Source organism: Biomphalaria glabrata, chromosome 7, assembly GCF_947242115.1.
Source record: "Biomphalaria glabrata chromosome 7, xgBioGlab47.1, whole genome shotgun sequence".
Lineage (NCBI taxonomy): Eukaryota > Metazoa > Mollusca > Gastropoda > Planorbidae > Biomphalaria > Biomphalaria glabrata.
The window spans coordinates 11,725,535-11,748,692 of record NC_074717.1 but is presented as its reverse complement, the minus strand read 5'-3'; the positions used below and the strand labels follow the sequence as shown (position 1 = coordinate 11,748,692).

The window sequence follows — 23,158 nt, the reverse complement described above, 5'->3', positions numbered from 1 at the left end:
CGTTACTTTGGAGCCCTGAGTTAAGTTCTTTAAGTTAGTGGTGTGTGGTGCAGTTTGCAGAGAGCCTGGATTCATAACATAGAATATTTTTTTTTAAAGCCATTTGATTAATTCCCGTTTTTTTTTCTGAAACTTAAATTTTTTTTTGTTTAGCTTATTATATCTATCTTACAAGCTCATCATAATTCTAATTAAACACTTTTTTTGATCAGGCATTTATCATTTCTGGCCATTAATTCGAACTGATAGGTATGGAAATCAGGTTTTCCATACTTGTGAGTGAAATGTGTTCTAGTGAGGTCCATACTATCATCCAGTGTGGCGATTTGACTGAGGCCTTGTGATATCATGAAGTAATGAGACACAGGAAAGTTTGAACAAGTTTTTAAAATGCCATTATATTTCGCTCTTATTGAAATAACAAAATGAGAAAGAGAAACATGAACAAAAATGCTAATAAAGCAAAACCTAGACCACAATTAAACAAAGCCAGATAGTAATTGGTTTTATTTACATTGTAATGTATTTTCTTCATTATATGTGTCATACATCAACCTTAAATTTTCAATAAATTCTTCTATTCCAATAAACTTTTTAGCAGAGAGTCCTAAGACAGGCATTGTCTTGGTAAGACTATGACTTCCCTCCTCACTTCTGATCTTATTCATTTCTTGTTTTAGATACTCCAGTTTCTCAGCTGCTCCTATGACATCAATTTTGTTACCAATCAGGAGATTCGGCCTGTCGGCCAATCCAGGCTGATACTGATTTAGCTCAAACCTGAGCCAATTAAGTTGTTCAAGGGGCTCCTCAATAGACAGGTCAATCACATAAATGAGACACAAGCAGCGTTCAATGTGACGCAAGAATGAGATGCCGAGACCTCTGTTCTGGTGAGCTCCAGGAATAAGACCAGGAATATCCGCAACTGGAAACATAAAATATTTTCTTAGATAGTAAGAAAGAAAATCTACATTAAGTTGAACTTTGTTTTACAAACATGGCTCCGTCAAGAGAAGAAAAGTGAAAAGTAAATGTGGTGAAAACAAACAGATCTTTCTATTAAAAAGTAAATGTGGTGAAAACAAACAGATCTTTCTATTAAAAAGCAAATGCTTTAGCACAAAAAAAAAACAACAACCTTGCTTATCCACAAGTATATTAGAAAGAAAATGTTTTAGTATTGAAAACATAAAAATTTTGCTTACCAGCAATCTATTAGAAAGCAAATGTTTTTGTATTTGTCACAGGTCAAAAGATTGCTTACAGTGTCACTCAAGTTTATCACAGCATTAATTATTATTTATTAATTCCACTTAGATCATTCCCAATTTCTATGTTGAATTTTACCACCAAGCCCTACTTTTTCTTCTCGCATGACTAATTACATTAGCTGGCAACCATGTTGTTGCGCCCTTTCACTTATCACCCCTGATGAAGGAAAGACAACATTGTCCAAGGACGGGTGCTGGTCATGGGCGCCAGGTGTATGGCAGTCATTGTTGACACCAACTGGACGTTACCAAGCACACATAACCCACCCCATACTTCCAAGTTTTACTCCTCTCTATAAGCTATTCTCCACCCCATACCCCCCCCCTCTTCTTTTGGTAAAGAAGATAATTTGTTTTAACACTTCACTTAATAATCCTAGGTGTGACTTTAAATCTTATTAAGTCAATCTATCAGTGTGGTGGAGAACCTTTAATTGCTCCCCCCCCCCTTTCGCCTATCTCTTCTGGTACCTTTATAAATCTGCCTTATTTAGAAATCTACATATTTCGTCATTTCTCCAGCTTGCTGACAAACGAGTGATACATTCTATTCATATTTCTCTCTTCCATTGGAATACCAGGTGCCATGTAGACCAGTCACTACTACTACTTGATAGTACTACCACTATGACCACCTCTACAATGGCACATTACTGCTCCTGTCGATAATACCGCCCATGGTAGATCAGCTCTGCCTGCAGTACTCTTCGTGCCCACGGTAGTCTGCCACCCGCACTACTATGGCCACAACCGAACCAATTGACTTTGGATTGACACTCCACAAGCACTGAGTTACTGGTGACCCTCTACCCGCTAAAGCGCAAACCTCGAGCTGCAAGCCCTCCACCAAGGAGCACAGCCAGCTACGATGTCAATAGAATTCTAAGACAAGTTCAAGAGCAAAGAACACTCTCTCTCATACTAGTGCTAAGAGTTATGATTAAATATTCCCATTAAGAGATATGATGCAATCTCCACTCCTTTATTTTCTTCATCTTTTATGTAAATAAACATCTTATAATTTTTTTATTATTGTATCTTTCTCTATTGTCTATTTGTTGCATGTCTGTTTCTGATTTATCTTTGATGACCCAGCATATTGCACACTCAATCATCCCATTGACACCAAACAATCCAAACATACAAGCAATACCTTGCTTATACCAGCAATCTATTAGAAGCAAATGTTTTAGTATTGAAGACAACGACCTTGCTTACCAGCTATTTGCTCATGATCCTGATACTGAACCATTCCAATGTGGGGATTTAGAGTTGTAAAAGGATAAGCAGACACTTTGGGCTGTGCACGTGATATAGCTCGAAGCAAAGTAGATTTACCAGCATTTGGGAAGCCAATCTATGAAAATAGTTGAAGTTCCATTTTATAAATACTGATGGAGAATGTAACATTACAATAACATATTAACTATAAAAACAGATATACGAAGTAAAACACTTTTGGTTCATTATTAAAAAAGGAAGATTAAAAACTACTTGAACAATCAAATTTGCACTTTAAAATTAACTTTATGGTACAATCTAACTAGTAGGATTTATTCATTTGCATTAAAAATAACAATTTGGCAATTAAAAGAAACATAGCAGAATTCTACATTCAAAATAGTCCAATTCTTATCAGGCTATAGTATTAAGAAAAGAAATCAGAAGCCAGGTGTTTCTATTTGATGGCAGATGACAACAAAATTAGCTAAAGCAATTAAAGTTTTTTACCAAATCAACATATATATGTTAATAAAAAGTAAGTAGTTTTTAGGCTCTTAATCCTTTTTTTTTTTTGTGGCAAAACTGATACTACCAGTACTAATTAAAGAGTGAGCATAAAAAAGATGTTATCAAAGGAGATATATTCATTATATAGGAAGTACTACTTAACTGATCAGTAGCATCCACAAGTTTCTTAACAAAAAAGAAAAAGTCTCAAAACACCATCTAGGCAAGAGAGTAAGATTATAAAGACAACTTGGCTTTCTCATTAACTCTAGACTTTTGTTATAGGGTAAGTGGAATGTGATAGGGGAAACAATCCACATATATACTGTAAATTAGAACTAGTAAATATGACAAGCGTATCCATTCTGATAAGTTGATCCTTTAACTGCAATTAGAATGGAGTCTCTCAAAAAATGATTTCATTTAATGACAAGCTACTTTTGTAGAATGCTAAGTGAAAATTCAAAATCCAAAGAAAGAAAGTGGATCCCAGAGGATTCACACTGGTCATAGGGTTCACAACAAGGAAACAAAATTTAACAGCTATAAATATGTAGAAAAACACAATGCATCATCTCACCAGGCCAGCATATGCCATGGTCTTCAGTTCTAAATAAAGATTTCTGCATTGTCCTTGGGCCCCTAATTCAGCAATGGCAGGTGCTCGGTTTTCATTGCTCAGAAAGAAGTAGTTTCCTTTGCCCCCTGCGCCACCTCGGGCAGCAATGAAAAATTCTTCATCATTGTCAAGTGAAGCTAACAGTTGCCCATCTTTTGCCTTTATAACAGTTCCGAGAGGCACCTATAGAAACACACAAGTGATAGAATGTAAACAATTTTAGTAAAATATACACACAATCTACTATTTAAATTAAAAATAGTTTTTTTTTCCCCCCACAGAATTACATATTAGATAATAAAACTTCTTAAAAAATTTTTTTTCGCACAAAATGTTTCCAGTTTTTATCAAGACTTAAGGAAACAGGGGGAGATCACAAAAGGAAAATATCTTTGGACAATGTGAAGGAATAAAATGTATGTCCTAAGTTATGCTAATGTGGATGGCTTCTAGTTGAAAGGAGTAAAGCCTCTTGGTTTCATGCCTCATTCACAGTAATCACAAAATGCAAGTAAAGGGTTCAGTGATGAAAAGAGATATTGACAGCAGATATTTCTTTATTCAATTATTTTCTATCCAATACATGAATTAGTAATTCAACTGTAGTTGTATTCTAAGTAAGCTCTACATTCATTTGGTGTGTCTGTGTGCATGTTTCTGTGACAATGTGAGCAAGGTTATCTACTCTCCAGGGTCAGAAACCTTTAGCTTAAGAATAACAAAACAGGAAGGTCAACTCAGTCACATTCTGCAATCATCTTTTAATCTGACCACCATGGCTTGTTCCCTCCAATGAATGTTTTTCACCAGTGTGTCTAAACCAGTCCAGCTTTTGTGGCTTTACAGTATTGAAACAAGCTTCACGCTTGGCTGCCAGGTTGTGGAACTTACAGCATGACAAACATTTTAAGTCAAGAGAATCTATTTTAGCATTCCTTTTTTCACTAATGTCTCCAAACCCTACATTGTACATTCTTATTCAAAATTTCACAAACCCAGGGTTAAACCTTCCATCAACACAGGGTAACAACTGTTTGTGTTTATAATTACACTTAAAATAGAATGTCAGTAAAAGTAAAACTAATAAATCATTTACAAAAACCAATATAAGATTTGTATGTGACGTGTTAATGTGATAGTATCAATGTTCATGTTGACTGACTTCTTTCAAGGTAAAGTGTGTGCAATATTCACAAAGCACATGGTCTAACTATGCTAATATTATTTTATCGAGTCCATAAAAAATTTTGTAGGTAGTTATAAGGTCTTGAGCTAGGTAACAAGGGCTGTTTTCATAGCACAGACTATGACTCTAAGAACACAACTTGTTGGAAAAAGAAGCATTTGGAACATATGCATTTCAACTTTTGCCACCCTGACTGCATGCTATAAGCATGAAAAATATGCAATACAAAAGTAAAAAAACAAAAATAAAACCTTTAAGACCATATGAACTTAACAAATGTTTAGATTACATTACAAACTAAAATTTAAACTTGGCAATGGTAATATAATAATAGAAGCTTTGAATATGCTATCAATATAGATAAAATACTTTTGTCATCATTATTTAACATATATACTAAATACTATTATAAAATAGTGAAGAACAAAAAAAGGATAATACTAATTGAAACTTTTAAGTCTTGTTAGAAAAAATACAAAAACAAAATCTAGTGGGATATATTTACAGAAGTGAAGATTAGCTTACATCAATATATCGATGCTCTGCATTTTTTCCATCTCTTTGTTTTGATAGTCCTTTTCTTCCATTGAGTGCCATCTCTTTATTGCTTAGATGATTCAAGGATTTCTTATTGTGACTAGCTGCAAAACATAAAATGGAAAGCACATTTAACTTTTGTCATTTATGTCAGTAAAAAAAAAAAAATCTTAATATTTTTTGACTGTCAAAGGTTGCAAAATTACCTATTGAAAATATATATATGATGTTCCATTCTAGCGTCATTTCATGATTAGTGAGATTTTGTGAAGTAGGGACTAGTTAACTTAAAAAAACTTGAATAAATTTCTTTGTGAACAATACTAACTTTATTTATAATATAGACAAAATCTACTTATGATGAAATGAATGTGGTAGACTTTAGTAATTATATTTTTTTTAACAAAATCTAACTCACTACAATAACACAGCCTTTTAGTCTTATGCTCTGGAGTCGTCTGTCCTAACTAAAACCAAGTGACGACAATGCCACTAATGTTGTGTCATTCACAACCAATGGCTAACCTCTTCCCATCATCACCATAAAAACACACACACTCTCCATTTTTAGTAGTTATGGAATCCCCCCCCCCCCCCCCAAGACTCTAATATATAACCCTATTCCATTTCTTCAATAATTGTTTTTGTATATGTACATTTTAAATACTTCTATTTACATGTTGATAAAGATGTTTGAAACTTTTGAGTAATTAAAGCATTCAAGATTGAAAAGTTTGGTTTAGGCTTTGGTAAGTTTTTATTTACTTTTAGTGATTGAGCATTACTCCATTTAGAGAAAATGTTTACAAAACTAGACTAAACATTATGAGTGATTTAAGGTTCGATTTATGGAAGTTTTTTCAACTTAAGTTTATTTGAAAAAGTTCTGTTGGGTAAAATAATGGTTCAGCAAAAACTGTCTGTAATAATAATAATAATTATAAATGCACTGACTAAACAATACGTATATAGGTAATAAGGCAATATATCTGCAGAGAGACAAGCAGAGATACATGATACTAGATCTACCATAATTATATGACATTAATATATTTATCCTTTACAAACAGGTTATTTAAAGCCATTTAGAAATTTTGTTTCATTAATGGTGAGAGCACCAAAAAACAGCCAATCTGCAAAGGCTTAATATAACTATTATTAACTGAATATATATGTATATCATATACAGAGAAAAAAGAGAAATAAAGACCACCTTTAAAAATAACATGGCCACCATGGCCTCCATTGCCACCGTCTGGTCCAGCCCACTCTTTCTTAGGTAGAGACTGGAATGAAAGCATACCATCACCTCCTTTACCCCCTTGTACTTCTACTTCCAAATAGTCCACAAAATGGTGCGACTGAAAAAAAAATGATAAAGGCAAGAGGTCATGAACTCAAAATTCACTTGATATTAATTGTACTAATCTGTCTCAAAGTACTTCATTTTCTCATTCAATGTAGATCAGTGTTTCCCAAACTGTGTTCCGCAAGGCCTGAACAGGTGTTCCCGAAACTCCTGGAATAATTAAGTATCAGACCACCATGAGAATTAATCATGCTAAAAAAATAAGCAAAGTGTTCTGTTAAATATTCAGAATGTGCGAAGTATTCCATTAAGGAAAAAGTTTGGGAAACACTCGCTCGTGTAAATGATCCAGATTTCTTTTCTTGATTACTTGAAGTTAGACATGGGTTGAATTAACTTTGAGTAATTTTAACCATCTTTTTATCTCGGCTATTTTTTTTTAAACCAGATATTCCCACACATCACACTGTGCTTATGATCTAACTTTTACCTTGTGGATGGTTTGTTCAACATTCTTTAATAAATTCCTTGCAAGTTCTTTTATACCTTGTCAACTAAGTGATTGAATTTTACTGCACTGCTCCTGTAGATGAGTCTTCTGAGGGCTTGACTAACTTTTGTAACGTATCTAACTTTTGGAAAGTAATCTATGATCCATTAAATGTGTCCTTGATTCCCAGTGTACAGGTAGCATAAGGCTGTAACAGTACTAGGCCATATTTTTTTTACCAATCTCCTAGATGTTTGCTTTGGTCTCTCAGTCTTTCTCTTCCCCTGTGGGTTGTAATTTAGAGCCTGTTTTGTTATTTTTTTTTCTTCTGTTCTTCACATGTGTCCTAAGTCAAGACCTATTTACCTTTGCTTTAAGCAAATTCATTTTAAAAGACCTGTGAGCTTAATAACATGAACAACAAAATCAACAGACAACAAACCTTTTTGTCTTCAATGCCCTTGCCTTTTTTTGGCAAAAGATGCTTAGCTACTAAAGAATAACACCTTGAGCAAATCAGACTTCTTCCAAAGTGAAATACATCTTGCCCAAGATTAGCTGATCTCCAGTTAGTGATGAGAACTTTTCGTATGCTGTAGGACAGCATGTTGGTTACTTAACTCTGTCATAAAAAAGAGGAGATAATGAACATTTTAAGTATGGATTATGAAACACTTTAAAATAAATGGTAACATATTGTGTATAGAGATGCAATTCAACAAATTGTGACATTTCAAGCTGCTAGACTAGATTTTTTACTTTTCATTATAAAAAAAATTATTTTCATATTTACAAACTTTGAAATCTTGTAAAGAATGGATAGACTTTAAGCTGAAATTCAATATATAGAGTACTATCATCTAGACTAGTCTTTAAAAAAAACTATGTGAATATTGAAAGTTTGTTTTTCCTATATTCTGAGATTCAGAAATGCATTTTCTGTGCTTATAACAAATATTCTGCTAATATTCTAACAAAAAAAAAGTGCAAGTCAAATATCAGATGTACTATTTGTGGCATTTAAATTAAAGTGAAATAAGCAAGGGTGGCCATTGAAAACATAGAAAGTCATGTGACCAATAATTATTTCTTGTTGGAGGATGTACTGTTTCTCCAGTCTACAAGAATTGTGTAGAAAAAGTGCATTATCTCTGACCTAGAGCGTGGTGGTGAACTGCGGCTCTCAAGCCGCATACGCTCTTTGACTAAAAGATTAGTGCAGGAACAAAATATTATTTATTAACTTGCCCTGTCAGAGTTTTTACTTATTTTGTAATTTGTGTGTGGCATACGTATGTGTGAGTTATAGGGTATTTCTAATTGAGGTAGGGAGTGAGTATGCAGATAATCTGCTGCATAACAGGGGTTTTGTTTTTAAACGTTTCCTTTACTGTTTACTGAAATAAAAGTATTTCTTCTTGAGAAAAGTGTGTAATGAAATGATATGTTTTTATTGGAATTTATTTCATGTTGGATGTTACAACTCATCTAAATTAGTTTAATTGTCAGTTACGAAGAAACAGAAACATTTTTTTTTCAATAGTAGAATAATTAATTTCATTCAAAACAAACTGTAGCTTTTTGCCAAAGTTTTTGTAAGAGAAACTCTGATTTACTTTCCATGTCTACTGAAATATTGCAAGAAAATAATTCTAAGATTGATATATTTGCTATTTCAGAACAACAGTGTTAAACATGAAGTTAGCTTTTCTCTGCAGGTTGAAATACTTTACAAACAAAGCGACATTAGACTTTATTTTAAAAAAAACACTCTCAATGCCACTGTAACTGAAATAAAATGTTTGACCTTTAATATTAATATAAAGGCAGTTTTGAAAAGCAGTTGCTATACTTAAAATAAAAGAATTATGGCATTCAAAGTTCAAGCATACGTCTTTTTGACAATTTTGAGACATTGAAGAAAAAAAAAGTGACTTATGTTTACAGCAAAATCTGCCAGCTCTGAGAGCTGAAGAAGGAAGATGTTTTTATTTTGTAACTTCTGGAATAGTATTCCTGGTTCATATGATCAAACTGAAGAAACTAGCACTTGCTGTTCTTTCCTTATTTGAGTCCACACATTATTTGAACAATCATTTTCAAGCATCATATTAATCCAGAGTAAGTTAAGAAACGAGCTTATTGATGAGAAATGTGTATTGTGTTTACCCTTACTTTCCAAGAAAATCTAAAGCCATTGTCAACATTATTTGTAGTTTTAAAAATATTGTTTAACTTGCTATATATGCAGTTTAAAACTAGTGTAAATTAGTTTTTCTCAAGTTGTTGCTTGGATTCTTGCTAATTTACTTTATTAATGGAGCCTACCAAATGGTATGAAAACAGATCAAAGTGTAACATATTTTATTAACCCTTCCTTGCAATTTGGTGAGCATATATTATATATGATAATTTTTTGCTTTAGTTTTTCTTAAGGAATGTAGGCTGTTTATTGAATTCTAATATAATAAAATATGCTGTCACTGATAAGTCACATGCATGTCTTGATAGGTCTAGAATTTATAGATCATCTAGATTGATACATGAAACGCTATAGTCACTATAGATTTTATAGATATAGAATATAGACCTAGATCTAGAAGTAGAATAGATCAATATTAATACTGAGCACAACACAACTGGCAGGATTCTTATCATTGGGGCCTGGGTTAAGGTGATGAGGTCAAAGAGCAGTACTCTGCTTGCTTCTAAACTTAAATATCAAACATGGTATGATTACGTGATAAAAAGCATGCCTCTCAAAGTATCACCACGGTCCACCGTCAGTAACAATACAATCAGTCTATCAGAATGCGATGAATTAAAATCTAGACTATAAATTAAATCTAGATAATCATAATGTCATAAGGACTGTAACGTCTATAGATCTAATCTAGATCTATATATTTTATTTGTATGGCTTTACTTTCTAGAGTAATCTACAACAAGAGTAGATTTAGAATTAGATCTATCAACTAATCACTAGGCTATAAATAGTATAAATCTATAATCTTGACTAGAGTACTAGAGTCACTAGAGTGACTAGACTTGTCACTAGACTGGACTCTATTCAAGTCTAGTCGGATAAGTCTACCAGTCTAACACTCCAGTAACACCCCTTTGCCTTTATCTTTAAAAATTGAATTGTGATGATAGATCTAGATCTATCTTGATTACGTCTATCTATAATATATAGATATAGAATCTATAATAATGTTAAAACTCTAGTAGGCCCAGATTGAAAACATTGATAGATCTAGCCCTAGCCGATACACACTAGATTGAGACTAGATTCACTAGATTTAGACAGATCTAGACCCATAGAAAGAAATTCTACCAATCAGGAAACGTTTTATTTATCACGCCAGCCAGTATCTGCGGTCCTCGGGGATATCACTACCGTCAATAGTGATCTGTCTCTAGGCTAGGTGACTGTTTGAAACTTACATTAAACTAGAGTCTACATAGTCTAGATTACTCTAGATCTAAACACAATGGGAGTAAAATCGGATACAGATATATTTTCAAATTCAATGACAGAGGAGGATCCTAATGATAACATACAGTATTCTGAGGGAGATGCTGCCAAAAAACCTAGGTGGGGTCCGGAACACGCAGGAGCCAAAGAGCTTGCTAGTAAATACACTGCAGGTTAGGTAGAGATTTTTTTTCTACGTCATTCTACGTTATAGATTTGATAGATATCTTATAATGATATAATCTTATTGTCTAGATCTAGATCCCTATGTCTAAAGTATGTTGAGAGGCATTCTAGATTACGTATTAATTATTAACTATTAATTAGTAGTAATAGTATTACTATTAGTAAAGCTAAAAAAGGAAACAACAGTCACTTACACTCAACTTACAGTCATATAGTCTAATATAGTCATAATCAATCATCACACTTTAGATTTTAGATCAATGCAACTTCAAAATAATCTAACATACACATCCATAACATTAAAGAAGATTACCCATCACAAATGGAAGTTCTCAATCAGACACAGCAGAAATAAATACCTATTACTGTTAATATTAATAGCAGGAGATGTAGAATCAAATCCAGGGCCTAGAACTAGATCTAAGGATAGATGCAACATCTGCAAAAAAAGTATGCACCATGGAACAGAAAGCCATTCAATGTGACACCTGCGATGAATGGTACCATGCATCATGTCTCCATATGAATATACCTGTATATTATGCCTTAGAAAGGCAACAAAGACGCATCATGGTACTGTGTACCATGTGGGTTACCTCAGTTAACATCAGGACTGTTTGATTCCTTTGATGCGGACAGTTCTAACCCATACAACATCCTAAACACCATCCCAAACCAAACTCTCCAACCACTAGCCAGATCCACTCCTGTTAAACCTAAATCTACTAAAATTAATACAACAGCCTCACTAAACAAACCTACTAAAGAAGCAATACCAAAACACCCAAAAACCTTAGTAATAAATTTTCAAGGCATTAGGAACAAAACAGCAGACTTAGAAATTTTATTAGAATGTGAGAAACCAGACATAATTGCAGGAACAGAAACTTGGCTACACCCTGAAATTTATAATGCAGAAATTTTCAATAGTAATTATGAAATTTTTAGAAAAGATAGGGCTGATAATCATGGAGGAGTTCATTTAGCAATAAAAAAAAAACACTCTTATAGCAGAAGAAATTACCTTACCTAACTCAAAAAATATAGAATCAACATTTTGTAAAATTAATACCACCTCAACATCCCTAATTATAGGCAGTATTTACAGACCACCAAATTCTAGTTTAGAATACATGCAGGAACTATGTAATCAGTTTACTACACTTAAAGAGACAAATAAAAATGCAGTTTTTTGGATTATGGGTGATTTCAACCTATCTGATATAAATTGGAAAACACTAACCATAGATAAACACCAAAACATTAAGGACATTAATAAATGAGCTGTTCATAGAAACTTTACACTTTACAACCTAAGTTTCTATCAAATCATTAAATAGCCAGCTAGATTAAACAACACATTAGATCTCTTCTTAACCAACAGACCTGGATTAGTAGTCGAATATGATATTATCCCTGGTCTATCAGACCATGAGATCATAAAAATACAGTCAGATAAAAGCAGTAGCCAATACAAAACCCAAAAGAAAAATCTTACTCTGGAATAAATGTAACCTAACACAACTACACCAAGCTGCATTAAACTTTTAACAAACATTCTTATTAGAAAAAGACATTAACCAACCAGTCGATGACCTCTGGAATTTCATTAAAAACCATCTTAAAAGCATTTTATAGAAAATCATATACCAACTAAATACACATCAAACAAAAATAAATAAATGCTGGTTTAATAATAGACTAAAGAAGCTTTGTAAACAGAAGGAATAGAAAATTTAAAGAAACTAAGGCAGAAAGAGTTTACAAAAAGTATATAAAAATTAAACACCTAACCCAAAAAGTAAGCAGACAGCTGCAGAGTGAATACATAAACAATGTAATATCTAAAGATAACAACAAAAACCTATGGTCATAGATTAAGTCTAAGAAAATGGAAACAACAGGCATAGTGCCATTAAAAGATGAACATAACATAATACATAATGATAATGAAACTAAAGCAAACATCCTAAACAAATACTTTGCATCAGCATTCACAGCCCCAGGAGACAAAGACATATTACTTAATTTGAACCAAGTAGACAACATAGAAGATATAGTAGTACAAGAAAATGGAATCCAAAAACTATTAGCCAACACCAAACCAAATAAAGAGTCTGGACCTGATGGTATTCCCGCTAGATTACTCAAAGAACTAAGCAATGAGCTAGCCCCAGTGTTCAAAATACTCTTTCAGGCATCGCTTAACCAGGGCAGAGTACCAAAGGACTGGAAAGAAGCTAATGTCACCCCCCTATTTAAAAAAGGAGAAAAATCTGACCCAGGAAACTACAGACCAGTATCACTTACCAGCATCACTTGTAAAATCCTAGAACACATAATATGTAGAAACATAAACCACTTAGATAAACATAATGTCCTCACCCCATACCAACATGGCTTTAGGAAATATAGATCCGGTACGTGACGTTTTGGCCCCGCCGTTTTGGCGACGGGACGTTTTGGCGCGAGATATCATTTGACGATAATTTAATAAGCACGTAGCTTTTTTTTAATGAGCCCTTGAATTCCAGCGACTTAGGCAAATAACCATGGTGTCTATGTATAATTAACTTGTATTTTGAGAAACATGGTACATGTATTATATTTTTACTTATATTAGCAAGTGTTTGGTATGTATAGTTGGAGATACCTTACAGTTATTAAATAAACAAATAATTGCATCAATTTTTAGTCTATCATCGTTTCATTTTGTTTTTAATTTTAAAGAAATATCTTAAAAAACCTTTTTTGAAAATAAAAGTGTGCCTCTTAATAGACACACATACACAAGCCAAAATGTTTATTATAGAAAATGATGTGAAAAACAAACACACATTTACATTTAATACGTGAAAAATATGTCTTAACACAAACACTCATGCAAAACATAGATATGAATAATTCTTTTAAAAGAAATAATACAATAAACGTACATAATGTATTTCGCGCCAAAACGTCCCGTCGCCAAAACGGCTCGCGCCAAAACGACCTTCGCGCCAAAACGGCGGCGCCAAAACGTCCTGCTTCGATATCTAATAGATCATGTGAAACACAACTAATAACTAATGACTTTTCAAAAGGTTTAGATAATAGTGAACAAATAGATGCTATCTTACTAGATTTTTCCAAGGCTTTTGACAAAGTTCACCACCATAGTTTGCTTAAAAAATTAAAATGTTTCTGCATTAATGGTCCATTGCATCAGTGGATTAAAGATTTTCTGATAGGGAGAGAACAAACTGTAATAATAAATGGTTCTAAATCAACACCGATAACAGTAAACTCAGGTGTACCTCAAGGAACTGTCTTAGGTCCACTACTTTTCTTAATTTACATAAATGATTTACCAAATTGCATTACCTCAGGAACAAAAGTCAGATTATTTGCAGACGATTGCATAATATATAGAACAATAAAAACAACACAAGACACAGATATTTTACAAAGAGAATTAGATGAATTACAGAAATGGGAATCAAATTGGAGCATGTCCTTCCACCCAGAAAAATGTCTGTTGTTAAGAGTAACAAAAAAACCAGAACAAATTAATTCCACTTATCTTATTCATGACAAACCAGTAACACAGACTAAAAACGCAAAATACCTAGGTGTTATAATAAATGAAAAACTGTCATGGAATCCACATATTGATGAAACTATAAAAAAAATCAAACAAAGCATTAGGATTTATTAAAAGAAATTTCTATAAATCAAATAAGAACATAAAACTAAAATATTATTTAACCTTGGTTAGGCCAATAATAGAATTGCATCCTCCGTTTGGGACCCCTCAACTCAAGATAACATTAAATTGAAATAGAGCAGTGAGATTCATAACAAACAAATATTCACACTTAACTAGAGTAACACCTTTAGTAAAATCACTAAATTTAGAAAGCCTTCAGGACAGATGACTCAAAAGTAAAGTAGCAATTATACATAAAACACTGAACCATAATCTTCAAATTTTATTTTATACAAAAACAAAATTTAATAAAATACTCTGAAAGACACAAATATAAAGGCACATTCCTCGTCCCATATACTAGGACAAATTTGTACAAATACTCCTTCTTCCCTAGCCCTAGTGCTATTAGTATTAGAACATGGAATGGGTTGCCTGAGCTAGCCAGGAAAACCAGTGACTTGGCAGAATTTAAGTCTTTGGTTAATATGCATGACTAAATGCATGACGCGTAGGACGTAATCATCTTCTTTTTGAAGTAACGTCTGTATTATATAAGATATAAGATAAGATAATACTGAGTATCTAGATAAACTAGATTCTATCTAGATCTATATATAATAGACCTAGATTTACTGTCCTAGACAGGCTAGACCTAGATTCTAGATGATACTAATCATTACTAATGAATAGAGATCTAAATGATAGATCATAGAATCATAGATCTAATTAGTAATTCAAATAAATTTATATTCTTTCTAGACCTAGTCAGACCTAGTGCTAGTATTCTTAATTCTACCCTACACATCTATAACTATGTCATATTGAATTGAGTATTGTTTTAAATGAAATGTTAATTGTTATATTATAATTTATTTATAGATTCTAGATCTAGATCTATACTTAAATAGTTAAATTCTAGATCTATCTAGTAAATGAGTAAGTGAGTAATGTTAAGAAGTTAAGTTCTGGAACTGTAGAGTAGCAATTCTAGATCTAAATCTAGACTCAAAACTGATGCTGTCACTGGTGACTAGTGAACTAGTGTCACTAGTAGACACTAGTACTTACTAGTGTAGTGAGCGCACTGAAGACTGTGAAGTTGTAGACAATTATGTTCCAATGTAGAGATATAGAATGTGTAGTGTTAGTGAGTGTAGATTTGTATAGTATCTAATAGATCAGTGATGCTCAGTACCTTATTTGGGGTGTCACTGGCCAGGTCAATGAAAGTTTTTTTTAAAAAGGAAGTAGACAAACCATTTTCATTAGAAACCTGTGATTAATTCATGAAATATTTATTCTTAACCAACTTTTGAATATTAAGTTGCATAGATGAGACACCAAGTCATAACACTGAATCTAGAATTCAAGAAGTTCGTCAGTGAGATGGTTACATAACATGGGTTTTGCATGATTCATCACTGAAAAGTTTGTCTCACAAATAATTGCTTGCAATTATTTTTATCATCCTTTACGCTTGTTTTCTTAAATTAAGTTTCTGCAGGCAGCATGGAGTAGAAATCTATTGTCTGAATCACTTGAAATATGTCAAGCAGGGATGTCTGGCTTTGTAAAAATCAGTTCCAGTTGCAGCTCTGTCTGGGCACTTGGCACATTATCCAGACATGGATTTGACAAACATTTTTCAATCTCAACACAACCATCATCACAAGGTGCATACTGAACACCTTGCCACATAGATTGTTTTGGTCAATAATTCAATGAAGTCACAGAGGCTTGGTTCCATTTGATTTGACAACTTTTCTAAAAACGTTTGCTGTCAAGTGGGGCGTGGTGGCTGAGTGGTTAAGCGCTCAGCTTCTGAACCTGGGGTCCTAGGTTCGAATCTTGGTGAGGACTGGGATTTTGAATTTCAGGATCTTTGGGCACCACCCAGCTCTAATGGATACCAGACATTAGTTGGGGAAAAGTAAAGGTGGTTGATCGTTGTGCTGGCCACATGACACCCTCGTTAACCATGGGCCACAAAAACAGCTGACCATTTCATCATCTGCCCTATAGACCACAAAGTCTGAAAGAGGAACTTTACTTTCTTACTTTTCTTTGCTGTCAACCATATTTATAGCACCATCAGTAGTCACTCCCACTAATTTCTCCCAAAGAAGAGAAAGATCCTGTAAGTTGTATTTTATTATGGCTGAAATTTCAAAAATTAGTATCACTCCTTAGTTGGAAAATTAATGAAGAGTCAGTCAGGGTGACTGTTTAGTTGGATGGAATTGGCTCTAGATGGCTGTCTTGATGGTCCTGTTTTCGAACCCTGCTAGCAGTAAGTTTGAGATAGGATTAATAATAGCGAGAAGTTTGAGATAGAATTTATTTAGTAATGTTGAACTTTTAATGAAAGTCTGAAACATACGAACCAAACAGCTTAAATTGTTTATTTTTTTCATTTTATTTATCATTTAATACTTGAACATTGGTATTTGTCACCAGTTTTACCTCAAGATACCTTCATCTGATGTCTAAAAAAAGAGTTTATTGGGTCTTAATTTACGAAGCATTCAGGGTTTGAACTCAGGACCTATGTACATGTTGCTGTGGTCACATACTACATGACCAGGCAGTCATTCAGGAAAACTAAAGCGCTTGTAATATTGTGCTAATATTATATGATATTACATCATTGTTTGTTGTTTATGTTTTGTGCGAAAGTAAAAGGATTGGACAGAAATAAAAGGATAGTCTTCTATGTCTACTTTGATAAACACAGTCTCCGCTATTATTATCATTATTATTTATTAATGTCTACAGTATGTTAATGTTAATATCTATCTGTGACAACAGAACAAATATGACATGTTGCATTTTAACTAATTAAAGTGCAAGTCTTCATTTCTATATCAGTGTTGTATTTTATTTGTTTAAAAGCTTAATTTTTGCATATTGTTCAATTCTCTTTAAAAAAAAAAAAGCTTTTATATAGCGCTACTTTTATGCTTATATCATGCTCAGAGCCATATGGTCCAATCTCATTTGTGGACCAGGGAGAGGGGGTATCTGGGAGAAGGTTTTCTGGGCTGCCTTTAGGCGACACAACTCTGTTCGAGTCAGGTATCGAGCGTCAAGCCCCCTTCATAGGTAGTTAAGCCAAGTTCAAGCATACTTAACCTCTTGACCATGCTTCCCACCAATGCTTTTTTTTTTCCAGCAAGATGGTAAATATAGGTAACCCTAACTTTAACCCTTTTTTTTTTCTTTTTAGGTAAAAGATTTCAAGAAACTGTTTGCTTATTTGTCAGCATAGCTTTATTGATCATAAATTTCTGCTATTTGGTACGCTACTTTGACTCAAGCCAGTGGTTCATGATACTTGTTTGTGCCTGTAAGTATTGATACAGCCAACATTTTCTGGCATGGTATCAGGGCATTTGGGGGTGTAGTTAAATTTTAAAAGCTAAATAAAATTATATTATACATAATAATTTAATAAATAATAGCTGATTAATTGTGATTTTTTTGTTCATGCAGTTTGCTTTTTAAAGCTTTTGTAACAATTAGTTGCATAATATGAACACTTCATATTTTGATTAACAGAATTTTTTTTTTCATTTGCAGTGCTTGGAATTGTGACAGCTGACTTCTGCAGTGGCCTTGTTCATTGGGGTGCAGACACATGGGGCTCTGTAGATTTACCAATAGTTGGGAGTGTAAGTGCTTATGGCATTTTTGTGTATTTAATAATTCTTATGGAATGTAGTTTTTATATATTAAAAGAATTTTTTTGTTTGTTTAGTTTCGCTTTTAGGCTTTGTTTTCAAAATTTTCATTTATGATTAAAAGTTTTAATAGTTAATCTACTGCATACATTTATATTTTCATTTTTGTTTAAACAGTGATCAATACTTGATGGAGTGACATTCTCTTACAATATTAATGCCTTTTTTTTTTTTTTTTTTTAAATTTGCAGGGCTTTATTCGTCCATTTCGGGAGCACCACATTGATCCTACCTCTATCACACGACATGACTTTATTGAGACCAATGGGGATAACTTTGCAGTAACTATACCAGTTATTGCTTATACAGCTTACCAGTTCTATACTGGCTCTCCGCAGGAAATAGCAGAAACCTACAACTGGAAAATGTTTTTATTTTTGCTGGCAGTTTTTGTTAGCCTGACCAATCAGGTATGGAGATCTCATAAATATCTTGCTTTTGTGATATAACAAAAAAGCTAATGTGCATTGTTTAATAAAAATATTAATATCTTAAGAATCAAAGATAGTGGACGATTTCATGTTGTACAAGAAGACTTAGTCAGTGCAATATCTGATTGAGCTTTTAGCAATCAGTTCTTAGCTTACTGTGTCCTGATTGATTTGAGGGCTCTATTTATAATTCATTTTTTTTTTGTTTGCTTTTTTTTCAGTGCCACAAATGGTCTCACACCTACTTTGGTTTACCAAGATATATTACTTTACTTCAAGACCTTCATATCATACTGCCTCGCAAGCACCACCGCATCCACCATGTCTCCCCACATGAAACCTACTACTGCATCACCACCGGCTGGTTGAACTACCCTTTAGAGAGCATAGGCTTCTGGAGCAAGGCGGAGGCGCTTATAGAAGGCCTCACTGGTAGCAAGCCTCGATCAGATGACATGGCCTGGGCTAGCAAGGTTCAATAACAAAGGCAGGTGGTTAACTAAGTTTTTATTTAATGTTATGATTTCTAAAGTGATAAATTCTTTTAGTGTGTGCATGTGAGTGACTTTATACAACACTCTAGTGTGTGGGTGCAAATGTCAACACAATAGAACTGATCTCAGAGGCTGTCTTAGCATAAGTGTTCTATTTATTCTAGTGTTGTTCTGTGTCATTATTGAATGCTGTGGATACTTTTTACATATTCAAATTGCTATTTTATAAAGGCTTTATGTGGATGTCACTTTGTTATAAATGCTTGAATTAAAGAACCCAGCAAGGACATCAGATATTATGGTTGTAATCGCATTAGTAAATGTATATTTTTGTTAGTCCCTGGACACATCACTGAGAAATTTTCAATCAACTTATCTAACTCAAGCTTCAATTGTAAATAGCAATTTGACTCCCCTATCTGTGGGGCTGTCAGTCATTAAGATCATCCAAGTCTGACTTGGCTTTTATCTTTTAAATGAAAATCAGTAATGCTGTTTTTTTTTTTATTTTGTGAATGGCTTTTGAATGAAAGTTTTAATGTGCTAGCTCAATATTGTATATAACTGTATTTAGTGTGATGTTCTAATGCAGCTTGACATTTCATAATATGCTTTCGATTATGTATTTTTCTAGCAGTAGTATGCCTTGTTGTAAAAAAAATTCTATACTACCAAGACACATTTTTTTTTATGTTGGCTGTTTTTGTCCCACCTTTTTTTTTTACATTTAATTGAATAAAACAATAGTTTTGTTGTTGCAGTAAAATGGCAGTAATTACCCCCCCCCCCTTTTTATCTGTAACCCTTGGAATCCTGAACTATTGTCCCTGAAGACAAAATTACAGTGTGCTTCTGAATATCTAAAACATTATCTAAACATCTTTAAATCATCTTGTTCCAAAGTTAGTACCTGTGGTAGACTATATATTTTGTAACAAGTTTACTACTTTAGTAAAGTATTGAGACACAGATACCAAACTGCTATTACAACTGTGCTTATAACTTTGCTACTGTCAACTACGTGTGTGAAATTTAAGCTTGAGAATAGATTAAGTGTTCTTTGTGTAAGTACAGAGAGAATAGCTGTAGGAATTTACATTTTATGTTTTGTTGTAGTCTTTTTTGAAATCATTTGTAGATGAATCAATACATTTAAAATTTTACATCTTTCTTGTCTATGTAATGTCATTAAGTTAGACTTCTTCAATTATATAAAAGCTTTTCCCCAAATACTTAGGTATAAAATAAAATAAAAAATTGACTAAATAGATAGTAAGGTGTGTCAACACAAATCTTTATAACAGATTTTTTTTTATACTGATACATATTGTAATTTTGTTTTCTTGAAGTGCATTGAAAAACATGATGTAATGAAAAGTTAGTATTTTAATTTCACAAATAATTTTGTTTCCATTTTCTCCAAGTTATCATTTGTCTACCTCTGTATAATTGTGTTTGCTAAGTGTAGAATTGTGGACATGGTTTTTGGCATAGGTAATGCCAACTGAAGTGTGAGAAGCTTGAATCCTGGTATAGGTGCTAGTATTTTTTTGCCTGAGTGACCTAAGATGAGGAAAATTAAGCCTAGCCTTGTAACACCCACATACCATACAACTAATTTATTGGTCTAGTTATTTCTGAGTAGCATGCAAGTACAAGTGTATTGTATTTTGGCAAGATTTGTTTGGTTTAGCTCATTGCATTAGTGTAAACGTATTGGATGAGTGTAAAGTTTTAGTGCCCTCAACAATATCTGGACTCAAGAACCGCCTCTACATTTTTTTAAAGTGCATAGACCACGACCACTGTATATTGATTGTAATAAAATATTTTGCTCATGGATAATCCCGTAGATGTGGTAACCATTGGTATAGTTTTTAGTGGAAATTGTGTTTTGTACTAGAATAGTAGAAAGCTGAACAAAATTAGTCATTATTTACATATATTTCGATTGGACTTGTAACCTTCTGAGCAATATCTATATAATAGACCATTTGAGGTCCTTAAAATTGTGTTTCCTTATTGAATATTACAATTATCATTTAGATATGAACAAAATTATTTTCAATCTCTACTTCAGTGAAATAAATTTGATATATAGAGTGCATATGTTATATATTAGCACAAACTCAAATTTGATGATTGCATACTTTTTGTTTCTTTTAATTGAACCAGCTTGAATGTATTTGTCATAACATTTGTCTATATTATTTTTAAGATTATGTATGCATTTACTGTTGTTATGAATTCATTGGCCATGTCATAACTGTAAACTGTATTTTGACAATGTCATTGAAAACTTGAACATCTCTGTTCAATCAAGAGTATGAATATATATATATATAAATATTAAACAAAACAAAAAGATACAAAAACTAATTCATCCAGTCCAGTAATTTGGATGTACATGATTGTGTATCTTTTCAGCTTCCTGCCATTGTGTTATGCGCCAAAGTTTCTTGTTATAAAGCTATATATCTATACATCTGTGTACACTCTGTGTTTTGTTACTCTGTTTCTAGTAATCATTTCTAATAAATGCTAATTTACATGCAATATCTGAGAACATGAACATTTCAAGACAAAATCACCATAAAAGTCTTAAGTGTTGTGTAAATTAAGTGTTGCTGTTTGATGTTACATCTATCTCCCTGCTTAGAACTCTTCTCTGCTTTTATTTAAGATATTGTTATGACCCTGTTGTAGCAAAACCAACATATATTTGGTAATGTTTAATCTTATTCAAATTAATGTTTTTTCTTTTTATTTCCAGTCCAGTGAGAATTTTTTACTAAAATTGAAATCTTGTTTAAATTTTTATTAGAATTGGCCTAAACGACATAATAGTTGCCTAAATAAATTTATGGATTCATATTTTATCTTGATGCCCAATTATACTATATAAATTTAACATTTTAATATGCAAATTTATTGAGGCAGTCACCAATAGGCATAACACTCTGCTCAAATGGTTTGTTTCTGGCTACCCTAGATTATACATGGTATGGAAGGAGCCCTCTAAGTGATATAGGAGGGGGGACTACTCTATCAGGTGGTAAATGTCAGTTAAGGGATGAGGCTAATGTGCTTCTCATACACACCCTGCTGTTCACTGTTACCACAATTGATGCTTGGGGAAATTAAAAGTTTACATCATTAGTTGAAAACATTATTTTCCTGGAGACAAAACAAAATAAATATTGCATGAAATTTCAATGCCTTATCTATGAAACATCTCAAGCAATATTGTATAACATGATTTACTGAGTGAGCCAGTGAACAAAGTGCTTCTTTGTTATTTGATTTTTTGTATGTATTTAGAATAGAGTCAATGGATGACCGTGCCATTCAAGTTTTTATTTTTAAAATTGATATATTGTATTAGTTATGCCAAGCCTGCTAAACCAATTGTTATTGCTTACTTTGAAAATCAAAATAGTACCAGGGAGGAGGAGAATGGCTTACATGTCGTAGAGATGGGCTTTATAACATTTTTCAAATCTACACCAATGTAATCACATTTAGTTTTATTCTGCATGTAATAAACTACTCTTTTTTTTTTTTAAACCCAATGAACATGTAGGATGACTTTGAAAAATGCAGTTCTAAAACTCAAGTCTTCAGTGTTTATAGTAGCTTTCAGTGTCCATGCATTTTATTGTTCAGTCATTTGGCTTATGTAATGGCCCCAGTGTTAACTTTCATGTCATTGTCAGGCAAACAAATCTTAATTTTATATATTTTTTTTTTAAAGATTTCTATTCAATGACTTTGGTATTATTTTGATGTTTAGAGGGATGGGAACACTACTGTTGTGTGGACATTAACATAGTAAGAGAATGCCTCCAGATGATGTACATTGCTGTTTTAATTCAATTGAAAGATTATAAAATGTCTCTAATTTGATTGTAATAAACATTTGTGATGTAATTAATGTGTTGTGTTTTAATTGCAAGGTAACAGTGCAGTATTACAAATTTTGACCCTACTCA

General features: G+C 32.9%; 2 protein-coding genes across 7 annotated transcripts; one reads left to right on the top strand and one right to left on the bottom strand.

Moving 5' to 3' along the window:
• Window positions 1-479: 479 nt before the first annotated feature.
• On the bottom strand, window positions 480-10,447 carry LOC106067739 (mitochondrial ribosome-associated GTPase 2-like). Of its 6 annotated transcripts, none has more exons than XM_056036932.1 (8): window positions 10,424-10,442; window positions 9,903-10,085; window positions 7,589-7,768; window positions 6,561-6,708; window positions 5,336-5,451; window positions 3,586-3,807; window positions 2,493-2,631; window positions 480-928 (listed from the first exon to the last, which is right to left on the bottom strand). In XM_056036932.1, the coding sequence occupies exons 3-8, from the start codon at window positions 7,751-7,753 to the stop codon at window positions 507-509; spliced, it is 1,212 nt and encodes a 403-aa protein (XP_055892907.1). In that variant the 5' UTR covers window positions 7,754-7,768; window positions 9,903-10,085; window positions 10,424-10,442; the 3' UTR covers window positions 480-506. The 6 variants fall into 6 exon arrangements, with proteins under 6 accessions (XP_055892907.1, XP_055892908.1, XP_055892906.1 ...); XM_056036933.1 differs by having other exon boundaries at window positions 9,887-9,979; window positions 10,073-10,426; XM_056036931.1 differs by having other exon boundaries at window positions 10,241-10,426.
• A 25-nt stretch (window positions 10,448-10,472) lies between these two features.
• LOC106067737 (plasmanylethanolamine desaturase-like) lies at window positions 10,473-23,096 on the top strand. The gene is made up of 5 exons (XM_013226993.2): window positions 10,473-10,797; window positions 17,728-17,847; window positions 18,081-18,172; window positions 18,433-18,651; window positions 18,894-23,096. The coding sequence occupies exons 1-5, from the start codon at window positions 10,641-10,643 to the stop codon at window positions 19,152-19,154; spliced, it is 849 nt and encodes a 282-aa protein (XP_013082447.1). The 5' UTR covers window positions 10,473-10,640; the 3' UTR covers window positions 19,155-23,096.
• The last annotated feature ends 62 nt before the right edge of the window (window positions 23,097-23,158 follow it).